The sequence below is a fragment of the Lacerta agilis genome, chromosome 2 (assembly GCF_009819535.1).
Source record: "Lacerta agilis isolate rLacAgi1 chromosome 2, rLacAgi1.pri, whole genome shotgun sequence".
Lineage (NCBI taxonomy): Eukaryota > Metazoa > Chordata > Lepidosauria > Squamata > Lacertidae > Lacerta > Lacerta agilis.
In genome coordinates, this window is record NC_046313.1 from 3,116,832 (window position 1) to 3,133,124 (window position 16,293).

The following is a 16,293-nucleotide window of genomic DNA, read 5'->3' on the forward strand; positions in this document are numbered from 1 at the left end:
TAGCTTTGCTGGTGTTCCATAGTTTGAGCCTTGGGGTGGAATTCTGCTAATGAGTCCTGACAGCATAAGGACTTTGGCTTACACAGTGAGACTTTCCCTCTCCCCCTGTGCCCTCGAAATTATCTTGGGAAGGGGATTGGGAGAGCCCCTTGAACAGCACACAGACGGAGGAGAGATGAGATAGTTGAGTCTGGCAAGCCAAAATGTTTGCCCTGATGGAATGATAGGTATTGTATGACACTCAATTCCTCCTTCGGAGATTCACACCCTCTGTTCTGAGGATCACACCATTTCATTTTCAGTCCCCATACGAACAACCATTTTTTGATAGGTGCTGTAACAACAGTGTTGTATCATCATTGCATTGGGATATCAACTGAGCATGGGCTTAATTAGGCCCTGTGCAGAGTTCCAGTTAGACCCATGAGGCTGTTTTACCCATACCGGGGGTCAGCAACCTGCGGCTCCGGAGCCGCATGCGGCTCTCTGACAGGTCTCCCGCGGCTCCGGCATGCCCCCTTTCAATGCCCTTTCAATAATAATTAAATGGTTATCGGCAAAAAAAAGGGGGCCAAAAAAACCATGAATAATCCGCATCAACGTTGAACAGCTGGGCGGTCTTTCTCAGCCCTCTCGGGTTCCCGAGGACAGACCCAAGATTGATGTCCACCTTGACCACTCCCAGAGAGAGGAAGCGACTTCTTCACACCAATAAGCGTGTGGGGAGGGCTGCGCTTTTACCACCTCGGCGTGCCGATTGGCAGGACAGATCGCCCGCCTTGGCGCATAGGCTCGGAGCCGGGGCCTTACCGCCGAGGTAGCCACTGAGGATGAAGGCGGGAGGCGGGCACCGGAGAGCGATGCTTCGTCCGGCCAATGAGCCGCCGGGATGCCTGTTCCTGTTTGAGGGGAACGTGCCAATGAGGGTGGCGTTAGGGCGGGGAGAAGAAGGAGCTGGGCTTTGCGAGTTATCGAGAGAGAGAGAGAGAGAGAGAGAGAGAGAAAAGAGTCGGGATAATAAAGGCGGCGGGAGGTGGCGGCGGCGGCGATTGGAGCGGCCCCTGTCGGGCGGAATCCTTTTCAAAGCGGCCGCGCGGAGGGCAGAGCAGGCGGGCCAGGCGTCGCCGTGACGGGAGGGGCGGTGATGGTCGCCGACAGGATGAAGTAGAGCTGCTTTGGGTGGGGGCGGCGAAAACGTCCGGGCTGCTTCTGAAACCTCCGCCAACCGGTGCTTTCGCCAGCGCTCGCTGCGGGCGGTGTACATGCTCAAGAACGGCCCCAAGGGCGGCTCGGGGTCCCGGAGCCCCGAGGCCGGCGCGCTGCAGTGCCTGGCGTGATTCCCCCCCAAAAAAACCTGTTTTTTTGCTTTTTGGCTTTTTGCCTTGCTCTCCCACCCCCTCTCTTTTTCTTCCTCCCCTCCTTTTTAATCCAAGGGGAGAAATCCCATTTTTAAAACAAACAAACAAACGAAAAACAAACAAACACCCCCCACAGCTGCTGCAGCCACTCTATTGGAATTTTTATTATTACCCTTTTCTCCCTCTATCCCCCCTTTTTCTTTTCTCTTCCCCTTTTGTTTTGTTTTCAAAAAAAGGAAAAAGAAAAAGATTTCCCCCCTTTATTTTTATTTTTTAAACTACTACATATTTTAATAGATATTCTCCCCACCCCACCCCAAATTATATTTTTTCCACCCCACTTTTCCATTCCCACCCCCCTTTTTCTTTCTTTATTAGTTCGCTTGCCAACCTATCTTAGAGGGGGAAGCCCTCTCTCCCACCCACCACACCCCCAAAACAACTTTGAGCTGAACCCCAAAAAACGGGGGTAGATCACTGCTGAAAGTAGATCACAGTTTCTTGGAAGTTGGCCACCCCTGGTATAAGACATGTAACTAGAATAAAAAATTTAAAAAACCAAGCAAATAATTGTAATAACTACTGTAATAAAGCACTGCTATAATTATATATAATTTCCCTAAAATTTTGGTTTCATTCGCCTTTCCGTGCTGAAATGTCACAACCTGAACGACCATGGCTTGCCCCCCCCCCTAGTTTTGATCCTGGGTACGCCCCTGAGTCAATGCAAAAAAGTAATAACTTATTCTTGTTGTTTTTACTAATTATACTTTGCATTGGCTCCTATACGTTATTTATTATTATTGCATTAAGGTAAGAAACAATATATGCAGCGTTATATTTGTTTTAAATGTCGCAATGGTTTTGCGGCTCCCAGTTGTTTTTTTCCCCCTTTGGAAACGGGTCCAAGTGGCTTCTTTGTGTCTTAAAGGTTGCAGACCCCTGACCCATACCATGCCCACCTGCCCTACACCTGATGTCATATGAGGCAAATAGAGATACCGTAATAATAGAATTGTAGAGTTGGAAGGAACTACAACAGTCACCTAGTCCAACCTCCCCTGCAATGCAGGAATCTTTTGTCCGACATGGGGCGCGAACCCAAGACCCTGAGATGAGGGGTCTCATGCTCTAGCCACTATGCTATCTCAGGCCATCTAGCTGCTAAAGTACAGCCAAGAGCTTTAAAGTATGTTCCTATTGGTTCAGCTAATAGGTGGTGTGAGCAAGCCCACTGGGGTTGACTGTGCCGGGGAGTTCCCCATAGCACAGCCAGCCGCTGCAGAAAGCAGGGCTTGAGGTTTGTGCCTATTAACTGATAGGTGGTAACTTCAAGCCTACTGGTATTGACTGCACTGCTCACTTCCCCTGGGGAACTCTGTGTATCACAGCTGATCCCAGCCCAAATCGGAGTTTCAAATCAGTGCTAATCAACTGATCAGCAATAATTTCAAGCCCTGTTTTGCTAGGCTAGGCTTTTCTTTTTTAGCATGGAAAAAATGACCCCATGTCAGATTGTTGGCAGGTGGGGTGATCCCCCCCCCCAGCTGTCAAAGTGTCTTGCCAGGGGTGTGGAAACCCAGGGTTCTGTCCCACTGGTCAGATCCAGTTCTCAATATCTGCTACAAAGAGTCATTACAGCACAAACACAGTGAATGAATCTGAGATTTGGTGGTTAGCAGCTGGAAATCATAAGCATCACCTACTCCTCTTGGGACTCCTTTGTTTTGCAGTCTTTTAATTTATTGAAGAATCTCACACATCTATATTTGTATGCAAATTGCACTACAGGAATTGATGGTGCAGGGCCTGAAAACTCAGCTGTATATTTTGGAAGTGTGTTGGTGTGAGGGGGCAATTAAGAGTTGTTGGGGGGATCTTGGGTGAGTTTTTTTATTGTGTTGCCTTTCCGATTTAATTTTCAGAAGGGAACATATGAAAACCTGGTTCTTCATTTTCCAATCAAAGTTCCCTGGAATTAGAAGCCCCACAGAATAGCAGGTGGAATGGAACATTTTGGGTTGTAGCCAGGATTTTTGTTAGGGTGGGCAGGACTTTTGTTTGGGGGGGGGGCAGAACTGACGTGATTGGTCAATTAGCTAAGTATTTCTATTGTTTTACTTGATCTAGGGGGGCATCTGCCCCCCATGGCTATACCCATGGTTGTACCCTGCTAAGTTCTACTCAGAATGGACACATTTGAATCTTATGGACCTAAATTAGTCATGCCTGTTAATTTCGGTGGATCCACTCTTGAGTACAACATAGCACACTTGGTTCTGTGGGACTGTATCCAACTAATGCCCCACTCTGGGTACACATGCTGTCCCAGCTTGAAAAGCTGCTTGTGTTTGAAATGAGAGTTAAAGCAGGCCTATATTTAACATTTTTGGTGGGTATTTCACTGGCAATTTCAGTTTATCCCATTGTACCTTTCAGCAGCAGGAGTTCTTCCGCTTGCTTGTAGAAAGGGGGGGAGGGTAGATAACTGGAGAAGTTCCTACGGGGTGTAAAATATTGATGGCATTCTGCATCATTTTTACAAGCCTCCGAGCTCCTTCTCCTCTTTCTCAGCTTGCAGAAAGAAGTAATGTTTCATGTCTCCTGGAAGCTATTGCTGTGTTAGTAGACCCATGGGTGGGAAACCCATTTTCAGCTTGAGGACTGCATTCTGCCACAGGCAGTCTTCTGGGGCCAGCAAGCCAGAGGCAGATGTGGTGAGAGAGAAAAAAATTGTGTGGCCAGAGGCACAAGTGGGTGGAGCAATGAATATGACTCTTACCTTACAGTAGGCTATAATCCAGCTGCACAAAAATCAAGAGGTTTCTACGTGCCCACACCCACTTACACCTCTCCTATCTTCCACCCAGACATGCAAAAAGCATGATCACAGTTTGAAAACACATTGTAGTCAGGCAAAACCACTCAAAAAAGCAGAGAGCAAAACTGGCAGGGTGTGTGGCGGTGGGGTGGCTTTGGCCTAGGAGAGTCCCGAGGGCTGGACAGAGGGTGTTAAAGGACTGTCTTCGGCCCCTGCGCCTGAGATTCTCTACTCCTGCTGTACACAATCTGGTCTTTTCCAGATGAGGAAATGTTTGGAATGAGCTGTTCTTGCCGAGTCTTATTCCTGGAGATCCAGAGTTACATCTGCTGTGTCAAATCATTATTTTGCAAGTAACCTCTGCAAATCAGAAAATGCAATTCTCTTTGCCGCCCCGTTCCAGAGTGCTGTTGTAACAGAATGTGAGCAGAGGGGGTTGTGGTTATGGGAGGGGTGTCAGAGGAACCTCTTTTGGATTGGATTGTTCCCTCCATACCCCCCCCCCCCATGACACACTGCTGACTCCTACACATTTCCCTCCCTGTCCCCTTTAATTAATTTACTGTGTGCTTCCTCTCTGAAGTGTTGGGAGAGCACACACATAGACCAGTGGAGAATGGGGTGTGTGAGAGATCCCCAACAAACTTCTCTTGCAGCTACGAAGCCAGCAGCCACAGCCACAGCCTTGATGGGTGGGAGTTTACAGTTGTTGGGTGAGGAGTAGATGGAAAGTTCTGCCTTGTTCCATGCAAATACTGCAAATGCTCTGAGGTGGGTCACATGTCCCACTGTTGGTTTAGCTATGGAAGGCTTTTGTGGACAGAATATTGTGCCATTACCTTTGAATTGGGGCTTGCCCCCACTCTCACTTACCGGTACATGGCTGTTGTGTGGAAGCAGCATTCCGAGGCACTGCTGTGGTCTCCTGGAGCAGGTGTTCTGTGCCTTGTGCTTTATCCATTTGTGGGTAACAGGATTTTGAGACAAGAGGAGGAGAAAGAGGAGGAGGAGGAGGAGGAGGAGGAGGAGGAGGAGGGAAGATCCATTTCTCTCTCCCACCCTTTTTATTTGTACAGAATCCTGTAACAGCTTTTTAGCCCTGCTGAGTAGATCCACATCAACCTTCGAGAGACACATGATGTACAGTGGTACCTCTAGTTATGAACTTAATTTGTTCCAGAGGTCCGTTCTTAACCTGAAACTGTTCTTAACTAGAGGCATGCTTTTGCTAATGGGGCCTCCTGCTGCCGCTGGCACATGATTTCCGTTCTCATCCTGGGGCATAGTTCTCAACTCGAGGTAACTCTTCCAGGTTAGCGGAGTTTGTAACCTGAGGCGTTTGTAACTCAAGGTACCACTGTATGTATAAGGAAGCTGCTGCCCTAAAAGGGTCAGCAACCTGAGAAACAGCTCGGAGAGAGTTGTGAATAGAATGAATGGTGCTGGGTGGTGGATAGAGATTGCAGAGTTGTTTTGAAGCTGGAGATGGCCCTATTAGTACCGCTACCCATACCTGAATGGAGCTGCTGGAAAAAGCCAAGGCAGCTGCCCAGCCAAAGCCATTTTCTTTCTTGAGATGGACATTTTGGTATCATGGATGTCCTTTGGGGGCATCCTTTGTAGTGTACATGTTAATGGAAAACAGATTGGCAAGAGTTGCCTTCCCCTTAAGTGGCATTTCTGTCTGTGTGCTGCATTCTTCAGAGGTTCTCTGTTCTTTCCAGGGTCTTTATAACTCCACCCGAACCCTCTCCCCCTTTCCCAAATAGCAAGTGGATTGGGCTCTTCTGGTAATGGGCTTTGTCTCTAGCCATTGGCCCTTTAATCAGCCCTCACAGTAGGGCTGCTCCAGGTTCCCTGTCTCTCCAACCTCTGATTAATCACTTTGCTCCCAAGGGCCGGCACCAGCTCTCTGACTGCATCCTCGAGCCCTGCCCAGTGACTCAGCTGCTGAGAGATGAATTGCCTATTAATCCACAATGTTGAAATTGCTTTATTGCATGATGCAGGCACGTCCCTGGAGGAAGTTTTAATCTGTGTCTGGACTGTGAGCCATAAATAATGGGAGGCTGGTGCAGTAAAAGTATGTCGTGTGGGTTTGCTTTTAACTGCTGGTACTATAAATGCTGCTTCCTATTACTGCTATAAAGAGCCCACAGCCCTGTCTGATAAAAGTCTGAGGAGTCAGAGTGTAGCTCTGTTGTTGTAGTAGTAGTAGTAGTAGTAGTTGTTGTTGTTGTGACCTAGAAATAGTTCTCCCTTTAAAAAAAAGAGAGCAAAAATTATATGATTATGGGGTTGCCAGATCAGGACAGATCAATGTGATGACATTGCAGCTTCATTGTGGGTTAGTTTATTAGAGTATGTTCAGTAGCCCACCCTTTTCTAAAGGGCTCAGGTTAGTTTTGGCACATGATGTTTCGTTGTAGGAAGCAGCTCATCAAGTATTATGTCCACCTGTGATTCCTGCGTTGCAGAAGGTTGGACTTAGATGACCATTGGGGGTACCTCCCAACTCTAAAATCCTATGATTCTGTGATCTAGCCCCGTATTGCCTACTAATCTGAGTGGCAGCAACTCTCCAAGGTTTTCGGCAGTTCTCCCAGGTTTACTCAGAAGCACACCCTTTCTAACACCTCATCTTCTTTAACAAATCCTGTCCTACTTAATACATTCCCACCGAATCCCCTTCAGTCAGTTGATTGGCTCCTGCTTTAATGAGGTCTCTGTCTACCTGAGCACTAACTTAAAGCACTGGTTGCAATACACACTTAGCGCTTTTAATCCAGTGCTGCTGTCAGTTTCGTTAGATAGGCTAGGTTAAGAGATAATGGCTTACCCAAGGCCACTAGTGGGCTTCATGACCCAGCAGGGATTTGAAAACTGAACTTTCCTCTGTGATTCTAAAACCAACACACAGCATATCTGAGTTTCCACACTACCTCTTAGCTAAAGGAGTTGCCGAAAGCCCTGTGAATTGCATGCTTTTGGCCATGGTTTGGTTCTATAGGCCTACTAGTTGATCTTACAAGAAGAGCTGGGCAAGTGATGGTGTTGGTTCTGTGGTGGCTCCATCCTTCTGGAAATCTCTCGCTTGTGATGTTTTGCTATGGCTCTCTCCCTGTCTGGGCCTTAGAATATGGGTGCTCTGCTTTTCACTGGCACTGTTTACAGTTTCAGTTGTTACACCTTTAAATAAAATTTTATTTTTAATGCTGTTTTTATATATAATGTTTTTATTTTGTAAATTGCCAGTGTAATAAATAAATACAATGGGAAGGTGGGCAAACTTTGCCCCAGTTGCTGTTGTTGAGGTGGATGAGCTCTAGTGGTTACTTGGTATTGAGGAGAAGTTCAGTTGAACTTTCAAGATGCTCAGAGGCTATTCTGTTCTCCTCCATCACTTCACTCTTGCTCCAGAGCTGAGCCAGCACTGAAAATCAGTCCCAGTGTTAACGCTAGTTGAGCCTTGCCTCAAAGAAAGCCCTGATTATGACTTGCCTTGAGCTCTTTGATTTGAGTGGAAAATAAATATTTTCTCAGCTTTGCAGAGGAGTGCAGATAACTGCATCTATAGTTGCACTTCTTTGTGAGTGTCATTAAATTGGCTGATAAGACAGAAGCATGGGGTTAGGGGCAGCACAGTAAAGGAGTTGAACCTCCAGCTGGTACCAAAGGAGCAGTATTTATTCCATAAAAAACCCAGCAACTAAAAGCTCAGTGTGTTATGATAGTATTATTCATTGGCAGCAAATTAAAGTGAGATAACTGCTGACTAAAATGCTGATGTGCTTTTTCTTTCAAAGAGAGAATTTCTCCACAGTTCTTCAAAGGTTGGGCTTGGAAAAACAACTTCCTAGACCTAGAGAAAGAATCTGAAGAAAGAGCCTAGAACTTGTATTTGTACTTGGTGCTTTAGAGCAGGGATGACCAACCCCTGTCAGTCCCAGACAGCATGGCCAGTAATCTGGGTTGATGTGGGGTTGAAGTCTACCATCATCTAGAGGGCTGCATGCTCCCTACATCTTTTGAGTATTGAAAGCCCTTTGGATAACTTATCCCAATAATCTTATTATCTTATCTACTGCAAGGTAGCTTTTTGTTTTTTCCTTGTTCCTGCTTCACAGCCCTGTCTACCTAATCACTGTACTACACTGGCACCCCTCCAGCATGCTTGCTGAAATGCAATAGGCTTTTATATATTTCTGTTCTTTAGGAATGAATCTTCTCATTAAGGACCTGCTTTTAAAAGACTTATCTGGTCTCTCTGCTTCTCTTTCTCTCTGTTTCACCTGCTGGAATGACAGAGCCAAAAAACAGATTTTAGGAGATCTCTCTTGCCATTGTGGGGGCCCTGTTGAAACTCGGTTAGAAGGGCTCACTTGATTGGCTGAGAAAAACAAACAAACAAACAAAACAAACAAACTCTGGTCTTTATTCACATTTGGCCTTGTTCTGATTTGCTCTTCTACCAAACAATTCATATCTCTAACCCACCCCCATGCTTCTCCATGCTTGGAACAGATAGGAATTAACCCTCTAAACAAGGAGTGGTGAACTGACTGCCCTCCAGAAATGGTCGGACTCCAGTTCCTTTCATCCCTGACCACTGGCCATGCTGGCTGAAGTTGATGGGAGTTGGAGTCCATCAACAACTACTGGGGGATCACTGGTTAATGAGGTAGCTGTGTGATGGGTAGGAACAAGGAGGGTTAAGTCTCGTCAGAGTCACTTGCAACTTTAGCTCTGTTCTCTTGCACCTGAATTCATACCACACTCAGAAATGTTGAAACAGCTTTGCCTACTAAGGCAGCATCAGTTTGGTGGTCTTATCTTCAGGTCAAATGGTTCAGTCTAGCCAGCAACTGGTTTTCCTCATTAATTGACAGCTGGGCTCCAGTGAGAACACAGTTCCCTGTCAGTTTACAGGGTATTATAGTGGTTTGGACTGATGACATATTTCTTCCAAGTTAATTGATTATGCTGACTGGAATGTGAAAAGTCTTAAACATTTTATCTTGGTCCTTGTCTTCCCTCTGGATTGTGCCCTAGAAGCAGCAATCCAGGTTGTTGCCTCCAGGCAGGCTTCTGATGGTGCTTCAGAAAGAGCCAGTTGTTAGAATGTGGGAACGGAGTTACAGGGGTTTACTGAATACTTACTCTGTCTGGAATAGTGTTTTAAAGTATTTAAAACTTTTCCTTCACCAGATGATATATTTCAGTGTGGCTCCTGATGTACCACAGTGTCAACAGGTGTCTGTCGGTTTTAGGAGAGGTGATGAAGAGTCCAGTAGTCCTCCCTTGGGCCATTGACATTACCCAATAGGGTCTTACACAGGTAGAGTGTGGGTTTTGTGTAGTTTATTGAGGTTATCAGGTCCCCCAGCAACTCCAGAGTTTCAGAGACACTTAAAGCGCCACCCGCTGTGTAGAGTAGAGGTTCACAAACTTATTTGGCCTACTAGGTGGCACTGTGGTCTAAACTACTGAACCTAGGGCTTGCCAATCAGAAGGTCGGCGGTTTGAATCCCTGTGACAGAGTGAGCTCCCGTTGCTCGGTCCCTGCTCCTGCCAACCTAGCAGTTCAAAAGCACACCTAAAAGTGCAAGTAGATAAATAGGGAAGGTAAACGGTGTTTCCATGCGCTGCTCTGGTTCACCAGAAGCGGCTTAGTCATGCTGGCCACATGACCCACAAGCTGTACGCCAGCTCCCTCGGCCTGTAGAGCGAGATGAGCACCGCAACCCCAGCCGTCTGTGACTGGACCTAACAGTCAGGGGTACCTTTACCTTTACCTTTACCCCCTTTTCAGGGGGGAAAATTGCTCAGCACCCCCCTGGAAATCTACCTTCTTTAAGCAAACAGTCTAATCTGCCCCAGGTGCTGTGCCCGCACAACAGCCTGTCTGCCATTGGCCAAATAGATAGGCAAGCTGTGATCCACTTCCTGGGCCTAGGTGAAGCCAAAAAGGGTTCACCCAACCCCGGAAAAACCCCTTGCCTCCAGCACAACCGCGGGAAACAGGGGAGGTGGTGTCACTGTCCTGCAATGGTGCCCAACCTGGTGGTAAGCATCATTATACAACAGATGAAACATGTACGAACTGTTGTTGTTGGTTTGTTTTAATTCTCTTCTCTCCTTTCTTTATGCTTCCACTGCCTCCTTATTTTTATTCAGTGCCCCCAACTGCACCCAAGGCTACTACAGTGGTACCTCTAGTTACAAACATAATTCGTTCTGGAGGTCCGTTCTTAACCTGAAACTGTTCTTAACTAGAGGCGTGCTTTCGCTAATGGGGCCTCTTGCTGCCGTTGCGTTGCCGCCACACGATTTCCGTTCTCATCCTGGGGTAAAGTTCTCAACTTGAGGTAACTCTTCCAGGTTAGTGGAGTTTGTAACCTGAAGTGTTTGTAACCTGAGGGGTTTGTAACTCAAGGTACCACTGTACTGCCCCCCCATCATTCCAGTGCCCCCCTGGACAGTATTGCCCACTTTGGGAAACACTGGACAAGACCTTGGAGGCTCTCAGCAACACAAATTAAAACCATCACCCAATTTTTTTGCTCCTATTCAATCTCGCTTTATGTTAAAGAAAATACTCTTCAGGTATGACGGAGGTTCAGGACCCTGGTGAAATTGTGCAGGGCGTCAGAAAAATGGTTAAGGAACCTGTTAATTTTGTCCCACAACTTCTTTTGTTAACCCGTCTGAGGAATTGAATTTAGACATAAAATTTCAGGACCCACTTGTTTGTTTGTTTGTTTGTTTGTTTGTTTGTTGTTGTTGCTGTCGTGAGGCTATCTGTGGCACCTTGATGGACAGCTTTACTGGATTTAGACTAGAATTTGCGCTGGGCACATGGCTATAGCTGCAAAACTGATCCAATCAGCTGAGGATAATTGGAGTTAGAAAATCAAGCGAGGATTTTCATGTAATATGGAATAGCATCCCTCAATGATACATTAATTTTTTTCAGAATTCACAGCAGACGCTGTCTTGATTACTTAACTTCAACTTTCTTTCTCCACCCTGTCTCCACTCTGGAACTGAGCTGGCCTGCAGGATAGGAGACTAATGATTAGTTCTAATCTTCAAGCATCTCTTGTGAGCACAGTGTGCCCATTGTTTATGTCTGAGCTACGATTACTGTGAGTGTTCTCTTTTTGTTTGTGTTTTAGAAATAAAAAGTTAGGTAGGGGAGAAGATGTAAATGTCAGCTTACCTTTCCTCTCCCTGCCATTAAATCACTTTATTATGTTCATTGATCAGTATTTTCCTCTCTCTGCAACCCAATAGATTTGGGGTTTAAGGAAATCTTTTTAAATTTCCTACAAATGGTCCCTTCCTGGTGGCTTGCTCTCTTTCCATTGCTCATTATCTTAATAGAGGTTTTGTTGTTGTTGTTTAGTCGTGTCCGACTCTTTGTGACCCCATGGACCAGAGCATGCCAGGCATTCCTGTCTTCCACTGCCTCCCGCAGTTTGGTCAGACTCATGATGGTAGCTTCGAGAACACTGGCCAACCATCTCATCCTCTGTCGTCCCCTTCTCCTTGTGCCCTCTATCTTTACCAACATCTGGGTCTTTTCCAGGGAGTCTTCTCTTCTCATGAGGTGGCCAAATATTAGAGCCTCAGCTTCAGGATCTGTCCTTCCAGTGAACACTCAGGGCTGATTTCCTTAAGAATGGATAGGTTTGATCTTCTTGCAGTCCATGGGACTCTCAAGAGTTTCCTCCACCATAATTCAAAAGCATCAATTCTTTGGCGATCAGCCTTCTATATGGTCCAGCTCTCACTTCCATACATCACTACCATTGCTTTTCTCCCAAGAAGCAGGCGTCTTCTAATTTTGTGACTGCTGTCACCATCTGCAGTGATCATGGAACCCAAGAAAGTAAAATCTCTCACTGCCTCCATTTCTTCCCCTACTATTTGCCAGGTGGTGGCCATGATTTTAGTTTTTTTGATGTTGAGCTTCAGACCATATTTTGCGCTCTCCTCTTTCACCCTCATTAAAAGGTTCTTCAATTCCTCCTCACTTTCTGCCATCAAGGTAGTGTCATCAGCATATCTGAGGTTGTTGACATTTCTTCTGGCAACCTTAATTCTGGCTTGGGATTTATCCAGTCCAGCCTTTTGCATGATGAATTCTGCATATAAGGTAAATAAGCAGGGAGACAATATACAGCCTTGTCGTACTCCTATCCCAGTTTTGAACCAATCAGTTATTCCATATCCAGTTCTAACTGTAGCTTCTTGTCCCACATAGAGATTTCTCTTTCCCTTGCTTATTATCTTAATAGAGGTTGTATGCTGGGTTTTTTTTTAATGCAATACTACTTTTTTAACAACAGCAAAAAAGACCTTCATCTATAATGAAAGATGCATAATGAAGAACACCCCCTGCCCACCATCCCATGAAACACTCTTTCCCAAGTCTGTTCCAACCATTTTCAGAGATTTGGTTCTCTCCTCTTCATTCAGCCTTTTGTAGATACAGACCTTTACTGCATTTGGGTTCCTGTTCAGTTACGGCAGTGCAGTTCATTGCAAATCCCAAAGAGGCTATGTGGCCCCGATTCTTACAGCCAAGTTGGAAATAAGCATATATATGTGAAAGACTGTAGTGCAGCCTGGGTGTAATTTTTGGGGTGTGTTGGTGTGGGTGTAAATCTGTGTGTTACCATAGGGAAATGAAGTTCTTGCATTAAGGCTGTTAGAGATTGAGAACGGTGCAGTGAATTTAGAATGGAGGAAGGAATTCGTAGTAGGTCAGTGATTCATTTCATAGCTTGTAATTGAAGATTAGAGAGGGGGCTCACTAATATTACCGCTTTGAGTTTTTTGGGTTTTTTGTAGTCAAGTGATACATAAATTTTATGAAATGAATAAAATAGCTTTACTTCTACACTCAGAGATGTTCTCGCTGTGGTGTCCTGCAGAGCAGCTGACAAGGTGATTTCTTTTTGGCAAAGTGGTTTCTGCTGGCTCTGGTGGCATTGGAGGGAGGGGGCTGCAGAGCTGGCAAGCACCTTTCTCTCTCCCTTCCCCGAATTGTTAGGAAGGCTCCTGAACCATCTCATATCATTTCATACAGGCCTGAGAGTTAATAAAGTAGGCAGGAGCTTCCTGGCACGGGCCAGATTTAGGCTCTGGGCCACGAGTTGACCTGTTGTTGTGTGAAAAGAACTATGACCTCCCTTTCACCCAGTTCTGTTATTTCAATGTTTTTCTCAGACATTGGCAGCCATAGCAGTATTTGAAGAGGATTATTGCCAAAAAAGCACAAGACACTAAACCTCAAGCTGTAGTGGGGGGCAGACAGTTGCTCTGAACCATCTCTGTGGTCCTGAGTTCCTCTACTCTCCCATTTCTTCAAACATACTTTGAAAATCCTTCTGATCATTCAACCCCACTTGCCTACCTCCTGGGTTTAACTTACACATTAGCTTCCTCCCTGTTCCAGTATAGTGAAATGCTTATGTTTCGATTTGGGTCTATGTTGGTTGAAACTGTACCTTGCAGGGTGTCATTTTAAAGAGTACAGTACTTTTTCCTGAATCTTTGGGAATGGAGTGTTTTCCAATAATACAACTTGGTAGGGGAATTTCCCCCCCATATTATTTCACGAACCTTTTCCCACCATGCCCTTTAAAATAAAAATGGCCATTTTAAAATGGTTTTTAAAATTTGTAACATGTGCCATCATGCCCTTAAAAAGACCCTTGCCAATTTAAGGTATTTTTAAAAAAAATCTCCTCTGGTTTTAAATAATACTGCTTTCATATGTATGTTCCAGCTATTTTTTATTACAGGGAGGGAAAAATGACACTAGAAAGTAAATCTAAAAAACATTAGGCTGCACATTATGTATAGACGCACTAATCAACGAAGACCACCAAACATAAAGCTAATTCCAGAGTGGCTTTGGTTCAGCTTTGTGAGTTTAGGAATAGGTAAGTGGAGGGATGCCAGTGCAGCCTTGTTAATGCCTTAATTTTGTTGATGTTGCAAGTGTTGGGTGGGGACTTGATCTGAGACCAAAGTATTTCATAGTATGATAAAATGTGAAGAGACACTAGAGATCATGTAGTCTAAACCCTTGCTCACTGGGGTTGTCACTAGAACATTGCTGACAGACAGTTATCCAGCCTCTTTTTTAATACTTTTGGAGGACTTCCCATCATCTGCTAAGGCAGTCTTAATCCACTGTCAGAAGATGCACCAACTCTAGGGTGCCGATGTGTCTCCGGCCCCCTCAATCTTTGTTGGAAAGGGGTGGGCCCCCTTCAGTGTTGAGGGGGCCCAGGGTGCATCACTCCTTCAGAGCGGTCGACCTTCTCCAGGCAACACGACGCTGCTTGCACGCTGCTCACATGATGTCACACACACGTGACACGCGATGGCCCCTCCCAGTCTTGGGGGCAACCTGGTACCTCTGACTAGCAGACAGTTCTAACCATTATGTTTCCCTTGTGTTTAGCTGAAATTAGCTTCCCTGTAATTTCCATCAGTTGGTTCTAGTCCTGCCCTCTGGAATAGCAGAGTGGAAATCAGCAACATCTTCTGCATGGCAGCCTTTCAGAGATTTGTATGCAGCTGTTATGCCACCCCATAATATTCTATTCTCCATTTAAAACACATCCATCTCTTTCAACTGTTCCTCATTGGACTTAGTTTCCAGTGCCCTTGCCATTTGTTTTGACCCTTTCCCATTTGAACCTGCCCACTTGTTGATGTCAGATGTGAGACAGGTCTTCTCAGTGGTGATGCCCAGGCTATGAAATTCCATTGCTAGAGATGTTCTTTTTTCCCCAGCAGCAAGCTAAAACAGCTTTATTATCCATTCAAGATGAAGGCGTTGTATAAAATTTGTATTAAGTGTTATGTTGCTGATTTTTCTAAATTATTATGACAGGCATTTTAAGCTATTTTTTTTTAGCTGCCTTGGATAGAACTGCAGGCCAATTAAATACATACTTATCTAATTTGGCAAGTGGCTACTTTCAGTGTGTGATTTATTTATTTTTAAAGAAAAAGAACTATTGTACAAGTTGACCTGTTTATGTGTGTGAGAGTGAGTGAGTGAGACTTGCAATCTGTATCTGTTGAAATGTAATGTGGGCATTGACATCTCAACGTGATGATTTTCAGCAATTGTCTCAAAATATATCCTTTTGAACACATCATACCATGAAATCCTTCTCTGGAGATATACTTGTTACAAAGCAGCTTTACACTGTCCTCCCAGTGCTGCCCGTTGTTTCCTGTCCAAAGATAAACAGAATCTTTTAAATTGGGGTTTTAATTTTTACTCTCTCCCCTTCTTTTTTCATTTCTGCAGCATTATCTGAGGAGGTTGATGTCTATGTTGCACCACTTCCAAAGATTGGGGAACAAGCCCTGGAGAGCTCTACCTCACAAATATTATGTAAGATTCTTGCTACTGCCCTCTCTGCCTCAGATTCATGCCCCCTAACTCAGTGATGACAGCCTTCCTTGGTTCCGTTAGTTCCAAGTCTGATGACCACCCTGATCCCATGCTGTGCCACAGTTTGACTTCTTCAGTAGTTGATCTAGAAGGGGCCAAAGGGGATGCTGCCTACAAATTAAAACATCGGTGAACTATCTGAAGTTTGCAGATTATCTGAGATCTTCTGCACTGTCAGTGAAAAGCCACCCACTGCCATCTTCCAGCTGCCTAAACACACTCCCCCTCCCCTCTTTTTAAACCTTTTAAGTGGCAGTAGTAGAGACAAATGGCAAGATGGAAGGAAGGATATTTCTCGCCTGCTTCTTCTCTCTTTCTTGCCCTGATCTTGGATGCAGTGAGCAGTAATGCTGCGGAATGCTAGAGATCATGAGAGATATGGTTTTCCTGAGGGTTGCATACCTTCTTGTCTCCGGCATGCAGTTACATGGCGTCTCAGGGGCCAGAGCCAGGGTGATGGAAGGAGGGAACCTCATTTTCTTCTTACCATGTTCCTCCTCCTGCTGTTCTTTACTTAATGTAAAGAGATGGGAAGGGAAAGTGTGCTAAGCACAGCTTGAAGAGGAAGGGGGGTGGCTCTTGCAGAGGGCAGCAAAGTTGGGTGGGTGCTAAGCTGGGGATTC

General features: G+C 45.3%; 1 protein-coding gene across 5 annotated transcripts in view; it reads left to right on the forward strand.

The window, feature by feature from the left end:
* LRP1 (LDL receptor related protein 1) overlaps window positions 1-16,293 on the forward strand; it is a 314,902-nt gene that overhangs the window by 44,095 nt on the left and 254,514 nt on the right. For 4 of the 5 annotated variants that reach the window (XM_033137230.1, XM_033137222.1, XM_033137238.1 and 1 more), the window contains one exon: window positions 15,524-15,610. The exons of the other annotated variant lie outside the window; for it this stretch is intronic. In XM_033137230.1, coding sequence (XP_032993121.1) covers window positions 15,524-15,610 — 87 coding nt within the window. The remainder of the gene's footprint in view (window positions 1-15,523; window positions 15,611-16,293) is intronic. 5 annotated transcript variants of the gene reach the window in all.